This window comes from Phalacrocorax carbo, chromosome 3, assembly GCF_963921805.1.
Source record: "Phalacrocorax carbo chromosome 3, bPhaCar2.1, whole genome shotgun sequence".
Classification (NCBI taxonomy): Eukaryota; Metazoa; Chordata; class Aves; order Suliformes; family Phalacrocoracidae; genus Phalacrocorax; species Phalacrocorax carbo.
This window is the reverse complement of record NC_087515.1, coordinates 71,380,952-71,405,227: the sequence shown is the minus strand read 5'-3', so window position 1 is coordinate 71,405,227 and position 24,276 is coordinate 71,380,952. Positions and strand designations below refer to the sequence as shown.

The 24,276-nt window shown below is 36.3% G+C and overlaps 1 protein-coding gene across 2 annotated transcripts in view; it reads left to right on the top strand.

Moving 5' to 3' along the window:
• The window catches only part of NKAIN2 (sodium/potassium transporting ATPase interacting 2), a 549,848-nt gene that overhangs the window by 243,790 nt on the left and 281,782 nt on the right, over positions 1-24,276 (top strand). For both annotated transcript variants that reach the window (XR_010372212.1, XM_064447366.1), the window contains exon 2: positions 1,153-1,290. Coding sequence is in view for 1 of the 2 variants with exons in the window: in XM_064447366.1 (XP_064303436.1) it covers positions 1,153-1,290 (138 nt within the window). In the remaining variant the exon portion in view is untranslated. The remainder of the gene's footprint in view (positions 1-1,152; positions 1,291-24,276) is intronic.

Sequence of the window (24,276 nt, the reverse complement as noted above, 5' to 3'; positions counted from 1 at the left end):
ATTCAGTTAATCCACAAGGTAATATAGACTGAGTAAATAGTCACCCGTCATTAATGAAACTTATAAAGAAGCAGCCTGCTTTTTCTTTCTTTCTTTTGTGTGTGTGGTGTTGGTGCTGTTGTTGTTGTCATTACTATTTTTATTTTTATTTTGTTTTTATCATTCGCATTTTCATGGAAGTCATCTATTCACTGTTCCAGTTAGTGAAATTGTTGGGATGGTGTCAAAGAAGCTCCTTATCGTTTCTTTTAAATTTGTTTCACCATTACATTGCCTTCTAATATTCACATCAATATTATTTTTATCAAAACATGCTATTCAGCCTATGGGTTGGGCTGTATTTTGATATAATGTCTGAATACTAATTAAGGGATACCTACTATTTTAATTCTGAAATTATTTCTACTGATATTGTTAGAAATGATGTTTTTCTACTTTCTGATCTATCTGCTTGGAATGTTATTGCTTGAAAACAGTTATCAACAGCCCAAGATTGCCCCTTAATTCACTTTTTAAGGTTAAGTATGTAGAGTCTTGGGCAACAGCTTATACTTCTGCTGATGTTTGTAACAGTGGGAGGAGGTAAACTAGAGTAATTATCAGTAGAACCAGGTCAAAAAGTTGCACACGTTTGGTTACGGGCAAAAGCTCACTGACAGGGTATCTGGGCAGAGAGGGAAGAACAAAAACCAAAAGGTAGGTAAATAGTGGAAGTAAAGAGACAGGACTAGGCTGAAGGATGGTGTTTGTGAAGGGAAGCAAAGTAGCTGAGAAGAGGTCATAAACCTGCCACTTACTTTCAGCACCGATACCGATACCCTAGAATATTATAGCATTCGTTACCGTATATAACAAAATTATTTGTGTTTCTCCTCCTGCAAACACACCATACTAGTGAACAGTTTAGTATCTCAGTAGAATTGCCCACATGAATATTTTAGCTAACAGCATATAACTCAGTAAACTGTCAGCGAGAAATGCAGCTTTCATTAAAACAAGAAGGTGAAACATTGCAAACTCATTTCATTTTACTGCTGATGGAAGTAATTTTTTAACTCAGGGCAATTATCTTGGGTATGGGAAGGGGAAATGCCCTAACAGATGTTTTCTGGTCTGTTCTAATCTATTTATGCTTTTGCTTTTTAATCATAGGTTTCTGTGCTCGAGAGGCAGATATTTGACTTCCTTGGTTATCAGTGGGCACCCATCCTGGCAAATTTTATACACATTATTGTAGTCATACTTGGCTTATTTGGAACCATCCAGTATAGACCTCGTTACATAACAGGAGTGAGTATTTAATTTTATTTATTTATTCTGATGTGCATGTTCAAAAAAAAAAAAAAAAGTTCCAAACTCTATTGCTTATAAATCAAATGGAAATCTTACCTTGGTTTAACTTTCTTCTGTAATATTTTACATTAGTTATGCTTTTGAGACACCTGCAATAATTAAGTAAGTGGTAACAACCTACAAAAGTCGAAAGTCAGTATGATCACAAACTACATGATAATATGAACTTTCAGGAAGTTAAGTCAGTTTAAAGAATTACATCATCCTCAGAATTACAGGGTTTTAGAGCTAGAATAAATGCTAGCCATAACTTTCTGAGATATACAGGGCATCTCTAACAGGGCCATGATTTATTTTAGTTACTCGTTATTGTTATTAACCATCGTTGTTGCAGTGCCTGTTATGTATATCACTCTTAGAAATTATAGACCAGGTTGAAAATGAAGTATAAGAATATGGTAAGAAATGCAGGTTTGATGCTTATGGACTGAGGGCTCCAGAATAAAAGCAAGGATTTGGACACTTATATTTTTAATCCATTTCTTTTCCTTATTCAGCTACCCCTCATACACACTCACTATTGCTGTACTCTCTGGTACAATACAGTGTTAATGAAATCCTCATTTCATGCTCTGGGTTTGGTTTTTTCCCCATTTGTAGGCTTATAAAGACGGAATAACAAATCTGAAAGCCATCATTCAGAACACCTTTTGTTAGAAATAGATTTGCATAACAATATTTCTATCAAAATTGATTGCTAATTCAGTTAAAGCTTGTCTACTTTTCAGAGACAGACAGCAGTCAAAAAGATGTGCCCGTACACAACTATATTTTAATGTCAAATGAAAATAACTCCACCGAATCTGTACTTGCTTCTGCAAAGTCCATTTCCTCTTACACTGTACCCTCATATACCAGTAATCGCTCAGGAGATAAAAAGGTTTTGCTTGTACCCCTGTGCTACCATCCGTATTGCAGTAGTGTGATGCTAACAGTAACACATTGACATTTATGTCTGTGTTTCTGTCTTATTTCTTATATGCAGAAAACATGTGTCCATATGCATAATGCCTCTATGCATGCACACAATTTAATATATTCCAAAATGTATCAACATTGAAAAATATATTGCAAGCCTTCAAGATTTAGTCACAACCCTGGGTGTCACATGAATGTGAACTGGAGCTTTCTTCTTCCATTTCTAGTGCTTTGACCAGTACAAAAGGCTTGAAAATAAAAAAACACAGTTCAAGCAAGTGTCAGTTAAATAGCGTAAAAAGTTCCATCCCAAGACTATTTCAAGGCATAAAACCAAGCATAAGCATAAAATGCTTAGCTGAGCTAAACAAAAAAGCTAGATTTAAATGGCCTTTTCAACAGGAGTACAGAAAATTACCTGCTGTAATGATGAGTGCATTGTGTATGGGGAGGAATACCAGCCTTATAAATAGGTACCATTCACATGAGTTTCTGGATGATACTGTTTGTGCCACACCACCCTACTAATTTTCACACATATCTTTTCTTAGAGCTCCCCCTCACCCTCACTGTGTAGCCCATCTGGCTTTGTGAGTTTGCCTCCCTGTATCCTCTCATTGAACTGGATGGAACCAATCTAAGATCCAATTATTTGTCTTGCTCAGATTTTATAATAGACAGCTGAATCTGCCATCTATCACAGACTGCTTAGATAAGGAAACAATGATGAAACTTTCATCATTCATTTAGTTGGATCAACAGAGGAGTGCTGTGATTTTTTAATTTCTACTGCTGCTCTCTTTGGAGAGTACCTATAGTCAGGATGGGGGAAGTGGTACTGGTCACTGGAGGGAGAGATAGGGGGCCTGCATCCTTTTCTTCAGTTCTACTGGGTGCGGAATAGGCACCTTATTGAGGCTGGACAAAACTCAGTGGTGTCATCTGACATCAGGAATAAAGTTATGAGTTCAAGGGCAAGAAGAAAGACAACAGCCTAAAGCCTGCAAGGGTGTAACTATGAGGTTTTCAGGTGAGTGAATGTAAATACTCAGACTTCAATAGATTCTGCAAGGGTCAATCTATCTTGACTGGACCCTGTAGGACCCTTAATCCCCAGTCACATTAGCACCTCAAGTATAGCTTGCTTCAACCAGACTACAATAAATTTCCTTTTTACTGCGCATGCTTCATGAAGGATATCACAAAAATGTTTTCCAGAGGTTGTGAATCATAGGTTAAAGAGAGCAGGGAGGTTTTATGGTGAGATTTAAAGAAATGATTCAGTGGCTTAGGGAGAAGAGGAAATAAGTTTTAGACAGATGGGACACCACAAGTTAAAGTGTGTCCTTGAACTCTCAAGAGTCACAGGGAAGCTTATAAGTGGATGAGGGGAACAGGTGACTGTGTGGTTTCAGGCCTTGGAAAGTAGTTCCAATTATAGGGGATGCAGGAGTTGTGGTGGACAAAGAGGACAGGAAATTGAAGTTTAATATCATCAGAGAGGTTAATCTTAATATAGGTTTGGCAAGAACACAATAATTTTTTTGCTTGTAAACCTAAGCCATTTACCAATAAATGAGCAATTGATGCAGGAGGTGAAACATCTGTTCTGAGGGTGGGAATGACTGTCTTTTCAAAAGATAGTAATTAAGTAAGCCTTTTTTTTGTGAAAACAATAATGATAAAAGGCCTGCTTAGCAACACTATGCTGAAACAGAGAATAAGGATTTCAGTAGGAACAAAGGTTAGCCAGTGTAATGACTGAGATGTAAATGTGCTTTTTAGCAGTGCTATCACAGGATCCATCAATGCAAATGCCTGAGAGGTAACACCAATGCAAATTATTAAGGGTTCTGGAAAGAAGCAGTGTTCTTCACCTGGGTAGGGCTCTGTCTGGAGGCTCAGTTTCTCCCCATTCCTTCTATAGAGGGATTCCAGATGTGCTGATATGCTCAGCACATGTTCCTTGCTCTGCTATGGATTATTAGTCACCTGACTAATCTAGTGACCTTCTACAATGGAGTAACTGCATCAGTAGACAAGGGAAGAGCTATGGATGTAATCTATCCAGACTTTTGTGAGGCCTTTGATATGGTCCCTCACAATATTCTGGCTGCTAGATTGGAGAGATATGGGTTTGTTAGATGGACTGTTAGATGGATAAGGAAGAGGCTGGATGGCTGCATTCAAATTGTTATACTCAATGGCTCATGCCCAAGTGGAAACCAGTAACAAGTGGTGTCCCTCAAGGGTCCATACTGGGACCAATAGTACTTAATGTCTTCACCAATGACATAGACAGTGGGATCAAGTGCACCCTCAGCAAGTTTGCAGATGACACCAAGCCGAGTGGTGCAGTTGACATGCCTGAGGGATGGGATGTCATCCAGAGGGACCTGGAGAAGGTTGAGCAATGGGCCCATGTGAACTTCATGAAGTTCAATAAGGTCAAGTGCAAGGTCCTGCACCTGGGTCAGGGCAGCCCTGGTATAAATATAAGCTGAGGGATTAATTGATTGAAAGCAGCCCTGTGGAGAAGGACTTGGGGGTACTGATGGATGAAAAATTGGACATGAGCCAGCAATGTGTGCTTGCAGACCAAAAATCGTATCCTGGGCTGTATAAAAAGAAATGTGACCAGCAGATTGAGGGAGGTGATTCTGCCCCTCTACTCAAGTCTCCTGAGACCCCACCTGGAGTACTGTGTCCAGCTCTGGAGACCTCAGCACAGAAAAGACATGGACCTGTTGGAGCACATCCAGAGGAGGGCCACAAAAATGATCAGAGGAATTCAACACCTCTCCTGTGAAGAAAGGCTGAGAGAGTTTGGGTTGTTCAGCCTGGAGGAGAGAAGGCTCCAGGGAGACTTTATTGCAGCATTGGAATATAGAAAGTGGACTTACAAGAAAGATGGAGAAAGACTTTTTACCAGGGCCTGTAGTGACAGGACAAAGGGCAATAGGTTTAAACTGAAAGAGGATAGGTTTAGATTGAACATAAGGAAGGAAACTGTTGCCCAGAGAAGTTGTGGGTCCCCCATCCTTAGAAGTATTCAAGATCAGGCTGGATGGGGCTTTGAGAAACCTGATCTAGTGAAAGATATCCCTGCCCATGGCAGGGGGGTTGGATTAAATAATCTTTAAAGGTCTCTTCTGACCAAACCGTTCTGTTTTTATATGGTGCTATGAAAGAAGAAAAGTAAGGAAATGCCACTGAATGAACTGCTGTTTTCTGGTTCCTGCATTATGGAAAACCTTGGCAATCTCATTCTGCTGTTTTCTTACCATTTCTAGAAAGCATTCTCAGAATATATAAGGACAAAATGTCCGGTTTGTACTGAATGTCATTCTCTTTTCCAAACAGAGGAATCCCCCTGACAGGTGCAGCCCACCTGTGGTTCTCCAGTGCTACAGAGTTAGCACTGTAAAATTAAGTACTTTGTTTCTTCACTGCCATGGGAAGAAAATAATGTCTAGTGGAGCTTGACAGTGACATAAAGACACAGAAAAACTTTGAAGTGAATTATGAAATATAATAATTTGAGAGCAGTCATGTCTGGGAGGTAGATTCCACTGTAATTTCCACTGTTTATTTGTACCTTCTAGACCTGTTATATTTACTTCTACAATTAGTTGCAACAAAGAGAAGTTTTTTAGAGTTCTGTAGGTTTCATTGGGCAGTGTTATAGACAAAGCAGGAGTGATAAAAAAGCGAAAGAGCATTTGCACTGAAGAATAAATACTCCTACCTTAGGCATAAAGTGAAGATCCAATACCAGTAAGAGAGAAAACTTTTAATCCAGAAGGAGTTATCTTGTTTTAAACCTGTGATAGTAGGAGATTGTACAAATTGTTTTCTCATAATGATCTATTTATAGCATAGTTCAAGTGGACTTTGGTTGTGTGTGAAGCAAAATTATGCAGTGGGCAACAACATTACTAACATTTTCCCAGGGATTAATTTATTCTGTTCCAGTATTTTTGCTTCTTAGACATAATAGTAACACTCCCTAATAACAGTGAACATAATAGGGACTCATACAGACCACAATATACTGGCAGAAGAGAACAAGGATCTCAGTTTGACACAAAGCAAATTTGCAACCTTTAAGAGCAAAAAGAATCTTGTACAGCATAATACCTGGTCACATTAAGTCTGAGAGAAAAGGATAGATTATTACTGGTACATTACTTAACATGTAATTGCTGATATATATTAAAAAAGAGAAAGAGGCAATTACCTTATGTCTGAGCTTCCTGCAGCATCATCAGTCTGCCAAACCATTAGGCTCCAGAGAGTATAACTGAGTTAATCTATGCCTTTTTAAAGACTAGACATTGTCAATGGCTTCAACACCCCTGGTGGGATCTACTGAATGCCTTACATGACAGGTAGCCCTGAGACCATGAGGTATGTTTTGAGTGTTTCAGTTGTATATTGCACTTTAGTAACTTCCATGTTTTTAAATGTTTAAAGCATTACAGGAAAGTGTAACAGCAGTTCATCTGTCATATGTACACACCAGGATACCATCAAACAATATAAACCATGCCATAGAAAACTGTAAAGCCAAGAATGACAGGAATCTACAGTTCTAGAGCCGTGCTCTTTGAGCTACTTTTTTGAATTTTAAAGACAGACTCTGTATAGTCAATGATTTGGCCAGAATTTTTTTGTGAGAAAACATTTCAGGAGACTGTTTTGCTAAATCTTGTCAAAGAACCAGTTTTCAGTTCTTTTTCCTGATGAAATAGTTATTTATAGTAAAAAAAGATTCTGCTTAACATTTTGTAATAATTGAGTTCTTCTGAGTTTAATTTACCTTATTGACCACATCTGATTTATTTTCCAGATACTTGTTTTATTTAAAATAAGAAAGTGCGTGTACTCAAGCTCACTACAGGGATTCTTAAAAAAATATATTTTACTTTTGTTTTCTTTATAGCTATTTGAAAAAAAAAATATTAACCTATTTAATAAAGAGGAGGATAAGTGAAATGGAATGGTCATTGTCCATTCTGGTCAGCCTGCAAGGCAAAAAGCTCCTGAAGTCTATGAAGTCAGACTCCTCCCTGAGACTGCTCTCTATAAAGGGGTTTCTCAGGAAGTACTTTTGTCTCAATCCTGGGACAAATCATTCAGTGCTTCCCCTTAATTGTACTTATGTGATGATTTACTGTGTTGCAGCTAAAATGTAGACATTTATTTATCGAAGGAGGCACGTAGTCACACAAACTACTTCTATGATTTACACACCTTTGCTAAGCAAACGATAATTTGGGGATGTAAGCAATAACCTTCTGCATAATCATTTTGAGCTAATGCCCAGTGTTATTCTAAGTACATTTAAGTAAATAAAGACCTTGAACATTTTAGTAGCAGCTTTGTCTGTTGGCTGCCACAGGAGACTCTGAATCAGGATACTGATTCTGTTTCAAAATGTGCCATTGGCAAGATGTTTTGTTTGCTAACATGTCGTTCAAGCACACATGATGATATTCCTCAGTTTATTCCTTGATTCAGTAGTTTGCCATGGATAATAATGAATGTGAATGTTTATTCTGTAGTTTGTATCTATGCTTTTCAATGTATTCAGTTACTGAAAACAATATTGCTAATACTCAGCATAGATTTCTGGTAATTTTAATTGTAGACTAAGCAACAAAAGAGTTAGCTATATAAATAAATAGATATTATATCTACTTAACTTTCAAAGAAGGCCAGCCTCTTAAACTCGCATTTCTGGCCCAAGTGTGTTTGCAAAAACAGAATTTCTTTTCTGCAAATATCATTAATACCAGCAATAGAATGATTATTCTTTTTTTAGAATATCCTGACACTATATTTACTAAAATATCGCTCAAAATGAACCAGAAAGCAAGCTGAACAAGGCTGAAGTAAATCCACATCAAATTGGAAATGGTACTTGTAGGAAACGTTTTTCATTATCCATGCTGTTCTCAGTGTAAAATTTCCAGGATATATTGGTTTCAGTCAGGCTGAAAATACCATGATGCAAGTTGATTTGTATTTTAGTACTTACAGGCCAGATCAAAACCAGGAAGTATGTGACCACAGAGGTTGTACGTCCATGTTAGTAGAAAAATCTGTGTCAGTAAAAACTTAAGTAATGGTTAAAAAGTCAGAGCTAATCCATATATATATGCTCTGGAAAAGTTAAAACAGAACAAAAAAAAGAGATGTGTCTCAATGACAAGAAATTAGAAAGAATAGTAATTTCCCCAAATAGTAGAATCCCAGAAATTAAGCACTATGTAGTAAGTGTGAGCCTTAAACAGGGAGGACAGAATAGCTATTCTATTTGGGAAGTGCATGTTTATAAAGAAGTTCTTACACTTGGGAAAGAACTAAGTGGAGATATTCACCCAGTAGTTTCAAGTCACAGTACTATAAGCACACTGCCATTACATTTTCAAACAGAAAGATCAAAAATATTCAGAAAATACAAACTATACAAGATCAAGGAGATTAAAGCATTCCATTTAGGCCAAACTTTAACAAAACAGTTCCTCAGTGCTTACTTTATTTTATTCTTGGGAGTGTTGATTAAAAATTAGTCACATAGAAGGTTTGCCTTCTGTTGAAAGTAAATCAGATGAGTTTGTTAAAAAATAATTATATCTGAGTCATCAAAAAATGGTGAGTACAATATTAGTGGTCACTGTGCCTCAGGAAATACTGGGAAGCAAACATTCATAACTAGTCCTCATCCCAGTGAAAAATGGGGAATAAAATATTAATCATAGTTTAGGATCCCCAGAGACTCCTAAATTTAAAAGGAGACAAAGCAAAGAAGAAACAGCACGCTCATATGGCTACTTAGAAGAGATGGTTAACTAAAATAAGCGTCTATCTGAGAGTTTGTGTCTGATGAAGTAAATTAAAGAAAATTACTAAAATTATAATACAGCATAGGATTGTATTGAAGGAAGAAAAAGCTTTGAAAAGCAAAGTGCATAACCAAGAATATGAGGACAAACAAAAAAGGACAGAATAAAAATACAAAACTTAAAACAACACTCGTAAACCTTCAAAATGAATATTGCAGAGCCATTTTTGGGACACTCCAGTAAAGCTCCAAATCATAACATGAATTAAGACTGTTACAGTGCTGGAGAATCCACCTCGACCCTGAATTAACCCCGAGTTTCATGTGTGGTTTCATTTTCATTATGCCAGATAAATCGATGCTAAATGAAGCACTGGTATTTTATGGTATAGTAATTACTTCATAGGGGCACTTTCATGAAATGCTTTCCGTGCCATGAATAGCAACGTGAATCCTCCTTAGCACTTTCTGTGATAAATATTCAATATTATTAACATTCTTTTCATTACAGAATTTGTACTAAATAGTTTGGTTGAGGGATGCTTGCTGTTTGTTGAAGCTCACCTTCCTAAAAAGGTCCTTTGTCCTGGTCACCTTCTCAGTAGTCCTCTTCCAGATCTTGTCAGTGTTTTCTAACATATCTCCTTGTTCAGAAATACCTGAAGCAAGAGCATGTTATTACAACTTTTTCTCTTAAAAATTCTTATAAAAGATTACTGATAACAATTTGGGTGTCTTAAAAGAGTAGAGATTGGGATTGTTTTTACAGTCTTTCACTACTGGGTGCTACCTCCATAAGAATGACCATTGTAAATTTTGCTAACTGCTGTTTTACTGGAGAGTTTTGCTCACTTCTGTCAGATGCTGTGAAAAATTGGTAGGGATGTAGGTAAAAGACTGCCTTTTGGACTTTAAACAGCATTTGCTGAAAAGAGATTTCAATTCACAGAGAGGTATGCTGTTTAATAGCGTGCTTTTGCTGTTGTGTTAAAAGATTAGATTTTAGTATGTTGTGGGTTTAAATGTGCCTTCATTTATATAGTTTATATAGTTTATTGGTGGAGTATTAAATATCAGTCTAAAACAGCAAGTCTGCTTTTTTACCTGATAATCAGTCCAGAAAGCTAGTCTAGGCTTCTATTACAATGGTCTTTTGATTTTGACTTCTCTTTTTAGAAATATTTTGACAACTTGCAAGAAATCTCAACAGATCTCAAATTCTCCAGCCCTTGAGATTCAGCTGAGCCTTGGGCAAATATCTTGGAGAATCACTTCCAGTATAATATTATACAGAGTGTATCTGTCTTGACTGTATGGAAATATATGAAAGAAGGTAGCCTACAGTAAATTTCTCTGGCATTTTCTGCCTTTTTTGGCTCTTAACTTTAAAACTTTCATACTATTTAGAATAAAGTCCACACAAGGGAATGTTTTTTTTTTTTTTTTTGTCATAGAAATTGTCTGAGTAAAATTTGACTGCTTTCATCTGCTCTCTTCACTGGAACATATTTAGGTGTGAGGCATTGAGGTACAAAAGGATTAATCTAAAGGAAATTATGAAAAGGAAATTTCTTCTCTGTTCAGAAAACCTGACCCAACTTCTTCTTAAGAAAGCATAAAATATTCTTTCAAGATTAAAGAGTACCCAGACAGTTAGTCTGCCAGCACTAGGAAAGCACAATGGAAAAAAAAAAAACAAACCCTGTTGATCAGAGAACTAGTCAAGACATAAAAAGGAAACAATCCAAGTTAAGAGATCCTAAGTCTCTGTTTCCTCCAAGTTTTGTATAGGACATTACTTTTTCAGAAGTCCCCTACTGTTAGAGTTCTAAAGAGAAAAAGTGTACCAGCCCTCTGGAGTTTCATCATAGATAATTGAGTGAGAAGCTGTCAGACTCCAAGAGGCCTTTTAAATAGTAAATATTTTGAAAACACAATAAACTCTTCTCACTTATTTGAGCATGAAATCTATTAGCTTCTTAAAGACACTGAATCTTGAAAATTAATTTGGGATGTTTTGAGAAAATATGGTCAAAAGTACTGTGGACAAGACTCCAGAACAGAGTTTACTTCAACAATACTTCTGCTTGGAGTCTTGTTTTCTTTTAGATTGAGATGGATTTTCATCAATTTTCAGAATGTTTTTTAAGTTTTCCGTTATAACAAATCCTTTTAAAGACACTTAGCTAATACTGTTTCTTAAAGTGATATATATGTTGAGCATTAGAAGATGGAAAATTATAATTTGCATCATATAATGAAGTACAGCATTGATTTCCAGGAAATTTCATGCAGAAACTGTTCAGTGCATGAAGCTGTCTGATATTTTTAATTTAAATCCTTAACTATTAGTTTTATAGCAGGTTTAACTGGTGTAGAATTCAGCTACATACATCCTTTCCTAATGCTTTTATCCCCTTTCAATGAATCCTATTCACATTAAAAAAGTGGCTGTTCAAAATATCTCTACCTCATCCATTCCACAGAAAAAGAAGATGGTTTTCCAGGGAGTCTCCATGAGGAGTAAAGTTCCATGTAGAAATGCTAATAACATCTAATGTATTTTCTTTTCATTCAAACCAGAAGCCTCATTAACAGAATCCCTGGAAAGGTGCCAAAACATGAAGTTCCTCTACATTTCATTTTCTCTTTCTTTCAAATAGACCCTTTGGGTTGTCACTATAATGATGAGTGGTTTTATTCTACAGATTTTGTGACTTTTTCTTTTTTTCAGAACAAGCACCCCTTTCTGTTAAAATAATGGCTAATTGGCACTTTGTAGTTGAAATACTATAAAAAGCATGGAGAATGAATGACTTAACTGATGATGTTTTTAACAGATACTTAGAGGAAAAGATTAGAAAGAAAATCCATGAGTTTTACTACCTCTACCTAAACTGCAGTTGAAAGCACTAAAATTCTCTCAAAAACCCAATTGTTCTGGTCCCCCTGAGATAATTAAAAATCAAGCAACGATAAGGTAATGTTTCCACTGCTCTGAGATGACCCCTGTAGTTCAGTGCCAAGCATCTCTCTTTATTAGAGTAATCAGATTTCCTTGTATTACCCACAGTTGCTCCCATACCTGTTTCTATGGATTTCCACATTGTTTATTTAGTATTTTTTCTAGCTGGCATATATCTATTACTGCTGACATTCACTTGTCTAAGAGGCTATAGCTTTATCTTTTTATCTTGTATGTGGTTATAGCATGCATTCATGGTGTATCTGTCCACCTCAGCACTTTCAATGTCTCTGTCCTTGTGTCACACTACTGAAGTAGAGAATTACTCCCCTACTGCTTTACAAAGTGGGAACTGAAACACTAAAAGACTGAGGTATTTTTTCAGTACCAGAGGAAAGGCTGTGAGAGATCAACATGTGAATCCATTTTTCTCAAGTTACAAGCCAGTGCTTTATCCACTGCATCCTGCAAACATAAAGATGCCACAAACTCTCTGTAAAGTCTAGGAATAAAGATTGGGATCACAGCTACTTAACAGTGTGGAATACTTCTGTAAGAAAAAAGAGTAATAAAACAATCTTTGGACAGTATCTCTCTCACCAAGGGAAAAGTCTGCTGACACCTCATGCTGTCTTTGTGATAACTCTTTTGTCAGACTCAGTGGCTGTTGTGATGGCATCTGGGACCTGTAGTTGCACTCTTTCCAGGAAAAGATTAACATATTTTAATTACAAGCTTATACCACAATAAGATAAGCATTAGAAAAGAATGGGAAACATCACCTCTGGTCCAAACTACCTATCCAAGTCTCACATTCCTGTTCTTCGTTGCCTTTCCTTGCAACAGGCTGCAGGTTCAGAGCTGCTTCTGGGCACAGTTGCATAACAGTGGCTCTGCTGTCGCTCTTCTTTCTATTCCAGCTCCTTCTGTACTCCTGTCTTTGTCTTCCTCTATTCTCTCCACTTTGATTCAGCCACTAGTCTTTACATGTATATTTAAAATGGCATTGTACTGCATGTAGCTAAAACAAAGCTGTCCGTTTTAAATTAAATTAGGTCTGATAACAGTACTTACCAATATTTTGCACTGAAACCCAGTTGTTGCTTTGGCCAACTGATTAAGATTTAGGCAATCTCAGTCATTCAAGTGAAGCTAACTTCAGTCATAGTCAGTTTATATCTCTGCACAGGATGACCTGCCAGCACCTGGATTCTCTCCTTAACTTTTTTTTCCAGTAGTTTTTTCTAGGCAATGTGAATGGTTCTCTTCTTTTGTGAGTGTCATTGTCATCCTGAGGTTTTGCTTCAGGAAGGGTGCATTGAGGATCACTACAACACTATTAATTTACAAATCACCATTTCCAATTTAGAGAGAAGATGGAGATGATTTTCTTCAGTCATATTCCGAATGTGACTTTTTTGCCTTCCAAACAAGAACCTATATAAAAATCTTTCGGTAAATCTCCTTGTCACAAATCTTCATTTCAGAATTTCAGATATGTTTCTTACTTCCCATCTGTATTTATCTTTTTCAATTTTTAATGTTTCCATTATGATTTTCAACTCCTGAAGCTCCACAAGAAAATGGACACACTACTTTTTTCAAGCTTTGCCTGTTGCTATAAGTAGGATTGCCAATGAAGATACATTTTTTGAATGACACTGAAAGGCAAGATAAACAATAAGTAGAGCTGTAAAATGCACTATTAAACATGTTCCAAAAGTTTCCTGTTTCTGTAATTTAGCTGTCAAGGGCACTATTTATTTGCAGTTTGGTTTTATGGGTTATTGTGCATATTTGGGCATAGACGTTAATGTCACATACATTCATGTTGGATAAACTTAAGTATAAATAATAAATTTAAAATAATAAAGATCACAGTGAATCAGTATTTTATGTGCTGTGAACTCACCAGGTACAGTTTGAATTATAAATGTCTCTAAGGATAGAATTTTGCATATCAATATAAATTTTACTTCTAAACAAGTCTAGAACAGTAACATTGTAGTTTTACAAGTAAACACTATGATTCCCTCTATACCAGTTCAAGCTACCAATGGTGCTGCTGCTCAGCTTGGTTCCTATCTGCAGTTTCTTCACTATTTCCAGTCATATGGTTAATTAGATTTTGTATTTATTTATTTATTAATGAAGCTCTACAGCTCTTTTCAGCTATTTCAGTATCAATTTTAAGTGAGTGCAGAGATAACGAATTTTGGTTTTCATTTTGCTTTATTCAGACAATGAGCCACTTAAAGATTCTGTGGTGTTTCTGCTCTGAGACCAATAGGTGTTTTGATTGCTTTTGTTTACATTATGGATCAAAAAAACCCCAACATTTAGCTGTGGTGGGTTGACTGTCCAACCAGAAAAATACAGCACTTATTAGAAATAGCTACAGAGGTTTCCAAGTTAATTAAATCACCAGCTTTGGGAAGATTCTAGGTGTTGATCCTTAGATAAAAATTTTTGTTAAACAATAACATTCTGTAACTAATGTATAAACAAGCACAATTATTGCAGCCATGTTTCCTTTCTTAAATGTTTTAAATCAGTGATAAATCTGAAAATAAACCCATGAATTTTAAGGTGGCACCATTGATTTTAACTGTCTGCTGTTAAGCAGTTTGGCATTTCTAGTCTAGATCTAAAGTAATCTTCAAAACTTTTCTATCATAGAATGGTTTAGGTTGGAAGGGACCCATGTATAAGACCCAAAAGGTTACTCATAGCCTGTGGCACTGGGCACTCTGCATATTTGACCTTAGCTATGCATCTGCCTGAAGAGCAAGTTCCATTTGAAATTTAATGTTGAAACAAGTGTGTCACTGGTTTTACTTTTGAGTTTGATTTTAACTACTCACTACTACTTTCTGTGAAACAAGAAGCAACATTCTGCCTTGCTGAAACACCTGCTCATAGATTTGAAATGTTTTTGGTGATACAAAGGGTACAAAGGTCCTGGGTTCTGCATCGCTTGCTGTACTAGTTAATCCAATTTTGGATTTCATCTTGATGTGTTGTACTCTGTAAAAAAAGGTTAGATCCAATTTCTGTCTTGAGAGACTTAACCTGGTAATAAATTTAATTGCTAGCATTATCAGTGGTTTTGCCTGCATGTCTTAGGTTGATTGACAGTTCTTTGCCCTCATAAAAATGTCATTGTTAAATTCACATAAGTATAGACAGTGTGAATAAGCAGCCTTTTGCGATACATGTCTGCTTCTAAGATATGTCGCTGTTTCTGTGTCAGAAAATGACTTTATTGACACTGACTTTCTACCATTTGATAATTAAATTCTAGCATAGCTGATTCTACAAAATAGGCATTGTTCAACAGTCTACATTTCAGCTCAGATACTGATAAGGCCGCAAACAAACAAAACTGCGTGTATTTTTCAGAGACCTAAAACTGATATTTAGGTTTATTCAGGGTACTGCACAGGAGTTAGATTTATGACAGAAATTTAGGAATCAATATTTTAGTTTAGATTAGAGATGCAATCTCTAATCAAAGTGCAAAAATGTATAATGTCAAACAAAATGCAAAATGGAAACAAAATCCAGTCCACTCTGAACTTAGAGAAAGTCACAGGATAAAAAAAAGAACCTACATGTTGTTGTCTAAAAAGCCTCAGAAGGCCTGATCTAAGAAAAGGCATACACTGTACACAACTGTGAATAAACTATTCCTCTCTGGAGAACTTACCCATAAAAATGCGGTAGGCATGTTACTGCTTAAGAAAAATTGTCAATATATGAACATTGAATACATATATTTAATTTTTGTGTCTTAAGCCTGGTGTGAGAAGTAATAATTAATGTAAGCTGGAAGTTACAATAAGTTAAATAGTGTGAGTGCAACGTCTGAAGCACAGCCACTGACACCCTTTTTGGACCTGAAGATAAAGTCTGTACGTTAAATTACATAAAAACTAGCAAAATCATCATGAAATGAGGTAAAGAAGTCTTAATCCTTATATGCTCCATTGCACCTTAAAAGATGTAACTGCATAGTAGAAGTATTCCTGTACAAACTATATCACTAAGAGTTTCTAGGAACCAGAAAGGTCTGATTAAGTCAGGGCAGTATTGCATATGTTCATGTATGACAATAACCAGAGATTTTAAAAACAGTGTTGCATTCCCCATTAAACTAGTCTTCATTCCACTGGTGGGAGAGACAGGACACTCAGGTTCATCTCTTTCTGCCATCTGGGAAACAGAGGTGCCAAGGAAGTACTGGCAGTGTTGAAATCAATGAGGATTTTTTTGTTGTCTTCAGAGGAGTTAGGTTTTTCTCTCTGTGTGTCACCAGAGCGATCTTGAGCTCTGGCTGGTGATAACACCCATACTCTGCTGGTGGCAGGTATCCACATTCTCCTCGCCATCTCCCAGGGGCTGCACAGGTCTCCCGGCCATCCAGTTGCTGCTCTGCACATTCAGAGAAGGGTACCTAGAATCTCACCTTTCAAAGGAAGAAAAATCCTTTTGTAAAGAACATAGGCTCTCAGGCAAGGCACTTAAATAAGAACGCAAACTTAAGTTACCCAAGGAGAACTGGGGATTTTCTTAAAATTTGCAGTTGCCTTGTGAAAATATCATATGGACAGGATATAATTTTAATTCTGTAAAATGTTGAATGAACCTATATAGATAAGTTGACCGACACGTCAAGGGTACTTTGAAAAACTGGAAATGTCCTGTCTTCAGAATTACTTATTTTCCAAAGTTATGCATTGCAAATATATTTATCTATGTGTTTTTAAAATTTATTCTTGTTTTACTTAATTTGCTTATATTGAGTGGTTGTGGCTCTCTTCAAAGAGATCAGTTGGTTAAAACACTCAATGTCATGGGTTTTTCCACTATTCCTGCTTCATCTGGATACAAAGATTTTACCATACTGATTTTATCGTCAATAAAAAGGGACAGGCAAAACATTGCAGTAACGTAAGTACAAACCAATGAACTGGAAAATAGTTGTGAACACAGTAAATGTGGGATCTGAACATTCACTAGCATTTTTCAATTGGTTTGTTGCTATTGCTAGAAGCCTAATTTAATTACAAATTAAATTTGACTTGGAAATACATTTGTTTTGACAATGAATTACTTTCTACCAAGATATTTCAAGTCTAGCTATGTGGACAGGGTGGTAGGTGAAAATAGAATAACTCAATACATTAGTGACTGCTCATCGAAGATATGAGGGAATTAGATTTAAGGTTCTATAGGCTCTGAATTGCTCCTACCTATCCTGTGCTGGTGCTGTATTATACGGCGTTCCTGACAACTTCTGTTCTGTTGTTAACTTTTTAAGCGTTTTGTATTTTTTTCTCCAATACACTTTGAAAACTAATCTGAAATGTCAAATCTCGTTTTGTGTAATGGGGAAGTTTTTTTTTTGGACAGCTTTGTTAAGCATCCTGTGGGAAATTTTTTTGCTGGTTTTGGTTTGGTTTTTTTTTTCAGTGGCATCTTAGACTAGGTAACTATAACACTTTATGCTTCCCATCTCATTTAAATCTATCAAGGTAGTCACAGTCAGACCCTGCTTTTATACTTGAATGGGAGGACAGTTTGCATATCATTACAGTGTAATCTTTATCATAAGGAAGTACAAATATCAGAGAAATATAAGAAATGTAGGGGTTGACTTAAAATGAATAATCTATCATCTGTCTCTCCATCTATTTTATGTAATCTATTTGAAGCTCCAGGGTGAGTGGTGAGTGCTGAATGTCAGTGACAGCTGTGTTAAACCAGTCAGGAATATTCATGAATATGCTTGTGCGTAGTTTTCAGTTTAATTTCTCTGGTATTTGGAACGAATTTTACCCACTTATTGGGAAACATTTACGCTTACGAATGTTTACTTGAGAAGTCAAACATGAAAAGCAAAGGGATTTTTGAGAATTAGTTTTTTAGTAGAAGGCTATTTTTTTATGGCAGTCTTCAAAGGTCTAATGCCCATTAGGACTAGTTAGTTTATCAGTCTAGCATAGATAAGGTGTGCTATTTTCTTAGCCAACAGCACATAAAGTAGTAATGCAATACCATCATTGTATCTCTGTTTTAATTTTTCTGAGCTAAGTGAGCAAATGTTTCCTTAAAATTGGGTTAACTCAGAAGGCCCTTCAATGCAACTTAAGAGTGGGGCATGGTTTCACCCCTTTATTTTTTTAGCAGAATGCCATTAATTGCCGTATTGTTATGGCTCAAGGCCCAATAAAATTTTGAAAATAAAAAAAGTGAAAAGGTACATTTCATTCTTAATACCAATTTAGCAGGTGGGTGCCACTTTAAACAGAGTTACAGAATTAGTTCACAGTCACCACTTCTTTTGAGCTTCCAAATTCTTCCAGGACAGTCACTTGGAGGTTTCCTACAGCTCAGTCGATGTGTGTTAAAGGCTTATTTTTTATTGGGAAGAAAGATGAGAGAAGACTGTTACCACTTTCTGTAGAAAATATCTGCAAAAGAAAACAGCCTGCAGAAGGAAAGAGGAACATGGGCATGTGTACTGCAACACACAGACAGCATCATGATGCCATAATAAGGCCAGTACAATACAGAATTATACAGACATTATAGTTGTAAGGGACCTCAGGAGGTCTCTAGTTCAACCTCCTGCTCAAAGCATGGTCAACACTGAACTGGAGAAATTGAGGTCTTGAAAACCTTCAAGGACTCACATTACTTGTTTTTCATCTTTTATACCAAAATTAAAAACCCATTTCAAACTGGTCTAGGTGGTTGAGATTTGCATCAGCTCTTGTGAAAAGAGGCTTACTATCATAGCTTTAGGGACAGGATTGTAGCAGGATGCATAAAGATCTGGATAATACAGCCATGTTGAATCCATCTTAATACGCCTCCTTTTGAAGCTAGACTGCACTGCTTTCAGTTACATTTCTAATTACATGTAGCAAGAACAAGACCATAGGAAAAGGAGCATTTAGAAAGTGAAGGTGTATAATGACTGTGGTATGTTGCAGTGAAAGCTGATTTCCACCCTTGTAAGCCTTTCCCACTGCAAAACTTCTGGGAGGAGTAGTATGGTAGGAGAATGGGGAATTATATTGTTAACAGTTTAACTACTTGGAGTTTTCCTGAGCTATAGATGAAATATTTATATCTACCAGAGGGAGAAATGCTATTAATCTATTCCTCATGAAAGGCTTCTAGTCAACGGTTGTGTGCACGCTGTGGTTGTCACCAGTGAAAATGGAAAGCTTTTAATATACATAACAGATAATAGTGGTAATTGAAATTTTCTTTCTTTCCTTTCACTAATCCAGGGAATAAACTGTATTTTAAACAATAGTGGCTGCATTTTGGCTAGCTACTTATTTTAAAATTCTTCTCTAATTTTAAGTTTTCTCTCGCCATTTATGTAATTCTATATGTCTTCCCACAATAAACACTTGTCCAGTTTTGCTGTAACTAAATTATATATGACCTGAATGTAATTCCAATAAGAATTGCAACCCACAAAATGCAAGGCATAACTGAATATTCATTGCTAACTTTTTCTTTAGAAGTTTAAAGACCCTTTTGCAAGCAAAAATGAGTACAACATACCACTATTTCATTACTTTTTACAGTCTTTAGCAAGTTTCACAAATATTGTGAAAAGATACTAAGAATGTTAAGGGTAAAAAAGGTTACTGTTGATACTAATGCAAGATCTAATTAGAAGTTTTTCACTTCACTCATTCATTGAAGTAGTTGAACTACCCATTCTTCGATTTTCTGTGAATAGACAGCTGTGTGGAGTCATGAGAGGCTTGCAGAAGTGAACAGAGGTATTCAGACAGCTAAGGAAGCAGCCTACATACACCTACATGCCTCTTTTCAGTTTTTACATATCCATAAAACACTGAAATCAGCAGGACTACTTAGGCATGAAGATAATTATGAACATGTTTGGGGAATTGTGGCTCTAAATTGTGATCCACAATATGATTGACTGAAAAGAGGATTTCCACTGGAATTTGATGCAGACCTAAAACAGGTCAACAAAGACAACTTATCTTTTTAAATTAAATCAAATTTAAATGCAAACCTACAACGTGAAAGGATGTTTGCCTACTGAGCTTTCTACCCCTCATAAAAAGAATGATGACTTTGCATTTCTGATCAATGGAGGATGTGCACTTGCAACAGGAATTTTGAAGACATCTTACCAAATAAACATATCTGGTCAACGTTGCAAAAACACTTTGGAAAATATTTATACAATGTATCAAATTAATTTACATTGCTCCCCATATCTTCTCTTCCTGGTAGTATTCTCATAAATGACCTTCAGAAGCATGAAATTTCAAGGCTGAGAGACAAAAAAACCCTCCATGATTATAATCATGTACATTTGAATATTTCTTGAAGTTGAATGCAAATCCTACATTCATGTATAATATTCTTAGTTCACTGTGTTGATTATTCAAGTAGGTAAAGCAGCCATGCACGCATCTAATTTCATATGATTTATGAAACAGCCTAAACAAGAGAAACACATACTATCTTCACCAAAACAAAGCAGAAGATCAAAGTATTACTGTTAAGCTTGATATCTAGTAGCCAATGCATTAAGAAGTTGCCTTGTATGATGTTGGAGTCAAACTTTTTAATAATAATGTATTTACATAAATATCTTTTGATTAATTGTGAAGTTAAAAAGTCCAGTCCACCAAATTTTATTTCTATGCATTTGCAATTTTGAAAATGCATTTATGAGCATTATCACCTGCTTATTCAAGTAATAAATTATACGTTCTCTGGAAAATTGCAGACTAATTTCACACCTTTTAGTTTAACTAAGCTTTCTTGGCAGAATGCTGGGATTTGAATTATCACCCAGTAAAATGCATGGTCTGAAAGGTTGCTGCTGTTAATATAATTATTAATCACTTTTGTTACAGTAATTTCTAAGAGCCAACCAAGAATGTGCTTTATGGTGCTAAACAGTGTACAAATACAGCAACGGTGGGATGAGATAGTACCTTGGAGAGAAAAGTTAAAAATTAAGGAAAGAACATAGCAATCACAGTGACAAAGGCAAGAGTAACGCTGAACTGAGGAGATGCTTCTTGTGTTTTATGGCGAGGACACACAGTGGCCATACACCAAGCTCCCATTTTGAAAGCAATCCCCCATTTAGATCCTAGCACCTAATAACCATGCACTAAGTCAGACTGGACTTTTTTTATGGTTTCCTGGGGATGTCAAACTCCTTGGAGGGACTGGGAACAGGAGCATCACCCCATGCACACCCTCAGCATGCTGAAAGACACTGCTGGAACAGAAGAGAAAAGCATGGCCGTGCAGAGGCTCAGCACAGAGAAGCCCGATCATAACTGCAGAAAGATCTCAGAGGCTGATGCTCCCTGTCTGGCTTCTTTCCATGATTCTGAAGGCAGGACAGTTCCTCTGAAGTTTTACCTCATTTGCCTGGGGAACAGAGAGGGATCACTGCAGCTCTGTTTGTCCAGTGTCTGCTGTTTGAATGCTGCCAGGATACAATTATTATGGAAGAGTTTATTGATTATCTTAAAATAAGAGCTTGCAGATAAGTGTCTTTTCAGCTTTGTCTCCTTTTCTAACAAGATGACATATTAGATGCCATACAAGTTATTAAATGTCTAGCCTGTATCAGATACAACATGTCACAAAAAGATCACACAGTTATCACAGGCCAGCAGGCGTGAGGATTTAAAATCCTTGTCTGGATTATAGCCCTTGTATAAATACGTGGGAAGCTATTGCTTTCAGTGGAACTTTGCTGAATGTACCAGCTAAGAATTTGCTGTTAAGGGCTGAAAGTAGCACTGATAGGATGCTTTTTCACCTGTGGTAAATGAAAAGAAATGACAACAACAACAAATCAACAGCATAACTGTAATAGTAATTGTATTAGAACCTGAAAATAATCAGTATCTATTGTGTCAACACCTTCCTCCCTTTCAAAGTCTCCTGACACTGCAGATGCAGAACTTAGCTGAGGTCTTGCTTTTTGTTTTTATTACATGGACTAGATTCCCATGGAAAAGGCAAGCTGATTACAAAACTAAATCATGTTTTTTATCCACTGAACAGAAATAAGCATACTGTAGTCAACATCTGTGTTAGCATCTGCAGTATAACCTGCTGTGTACCTCATCCTAGGCTAACAGGTGAAAGAGTAGTTTAGTTCCAATATTAACGTATGTAAATTTTCCATGACCAAATATTTCAACCTTTGGTCTATCTGACACATCTAATCTAATCAAAATAGGTGTTTTTACAGCACTCCCTACTGTAGTTTGTGAGTGTCTTACAAATATTTTACATTATTAGCATTTTAAAACTGAGAAAATTAAGTTATATTTCTATAAAGAAGTATATAGATATAAAGGTAACATCTCTCTGGCAGCATAATCTGCTGCTTTAGGAAGTTTTTTTAACCTCTTAATATTTTTTTTCTTCTTAGTCTATTGTTTTCATAGAGGAGATTTCATTACATCATTGCAAACACTGGTGGTGGATTTCAGTTTTGATGGGTACTGTCTGTTAGGTACCCACCACATTTAATAAAACCAAACCCCAAAGTTTATTCTTCAATAGGATTACATTTGGCATTGCATTTTCTTGAGCCAGGTATTGCATGCTTAGCAAGTACTTAAGTTCCATTGACTCCAATGGACTTTGTTTGAAGTTAATAATATATGTTTTACATGTATTTTTGAATGAGGATTAAATTAATCATGCTAGATTAGAGCATTAGATATCACAGAACTGTAGAAGATTTCAGCCCATGCAATAGATATTACATGATGATGATCCCAGGATTCCTTATTTTATTGCTGTTACCTGACGGTAAGTTGATTGATCTTGTCACAGAAGAGAAATGGTTAAGAAATCTTTGATTTGTCCTCCTGAAATCTTCATAGGTTTGGACGTGGATTTAGAATCCAGTGTGAAATTTCTGAATCTCTTGGAAATGTTTTCAGTGCCAGCTTTATATTTTTCCACTTTACTTATCACATAGCAAATGTACTGTCAAACTTTGCACTGTGAGGAGCTTGCTAAAGGGGAAACGCAAATGGACATGCAGGAGTAACGTATGGCATGCACACAGAGAGAGTGTAAACATTAGTAAACAGGTTCCACAGCAGCTCCAGTATAGGTCATTAAGAAATAAGAACTTTGCAGGGAAGTCATGCTAAATTGTAGCATTCTGCCTCCAATTTTTAGCCCTTGAAACAAGTGAACTGTGAGTCAGGTTTAATTATTAACACATTTGGGTGGCAAAGGAGAAAATACTGAGGGATAAGAAATTAAACAAAACAAGTAATTGCTTGTGTGGGTGGTGAGAAACAGCAATGTTTCTGTTACGAAGGTAGAAACAGTCGTCATAGATACAGAGAGTGCTGGTTCTGGAACCAGTTAAAACGTCTGTGGAAAGTCAGCCAAAATGTGACATATTGCTCAAAATGAAAGGAAAAGGACAAATGTGTGGGGAAAAAAACCAACATGGTGGAGTTCACAGTCTATGGCTATTCAGTTTTGCTTTCAGTGGTAAATACAGCAGAATTATTGCATCTCTGATTCCCAAGAATTTATGAACTCATGATTTTGCTTAGAGCTTAGGAACAGAACAGACACTATGAATGGAAGTTATTGGGTACTGCACTAACACTACAGCAACAAGTGTTGCAGTTGCAATAACTGCAAACGTTTTAATGCTCTTCAAAAATTCTTTCAGCTCAATAACCTTTGATGACTTTAGAAAAAGTTTTTAAAATTTCACCCAGGAAACATGATAAGATGATGCTGAGGTGGTTGTTTGGGTTTTTTAAAATTTGTGAAATCTGTTGGAAAATATGGCAACAATTTTTTCTGATTCTTTTGCTTGCAAATGGGTCAATAAAGCCATTGAAGCTTCTGAGACACTTGGCCATGAAGCAACAGGAGGTTAAAGATATGACTATAGATTCTTTTAGTAAGGAAATTACAAGAAGAAAATCAGCAGATATCCTTTATGGGGGGGGGGGGGGGGGGGAAGAAAAAAAGTAGTTACTGTGCCAGGGAAGACATTACAGAGTGCTTACCTGGTCTTTCTTAAGACATCAACACAAGGCAGGAAATCTCATACTACCGGGAAATCTCTAAATATGCCAGAAGCAACTGACAAGTGTAAAGCTAT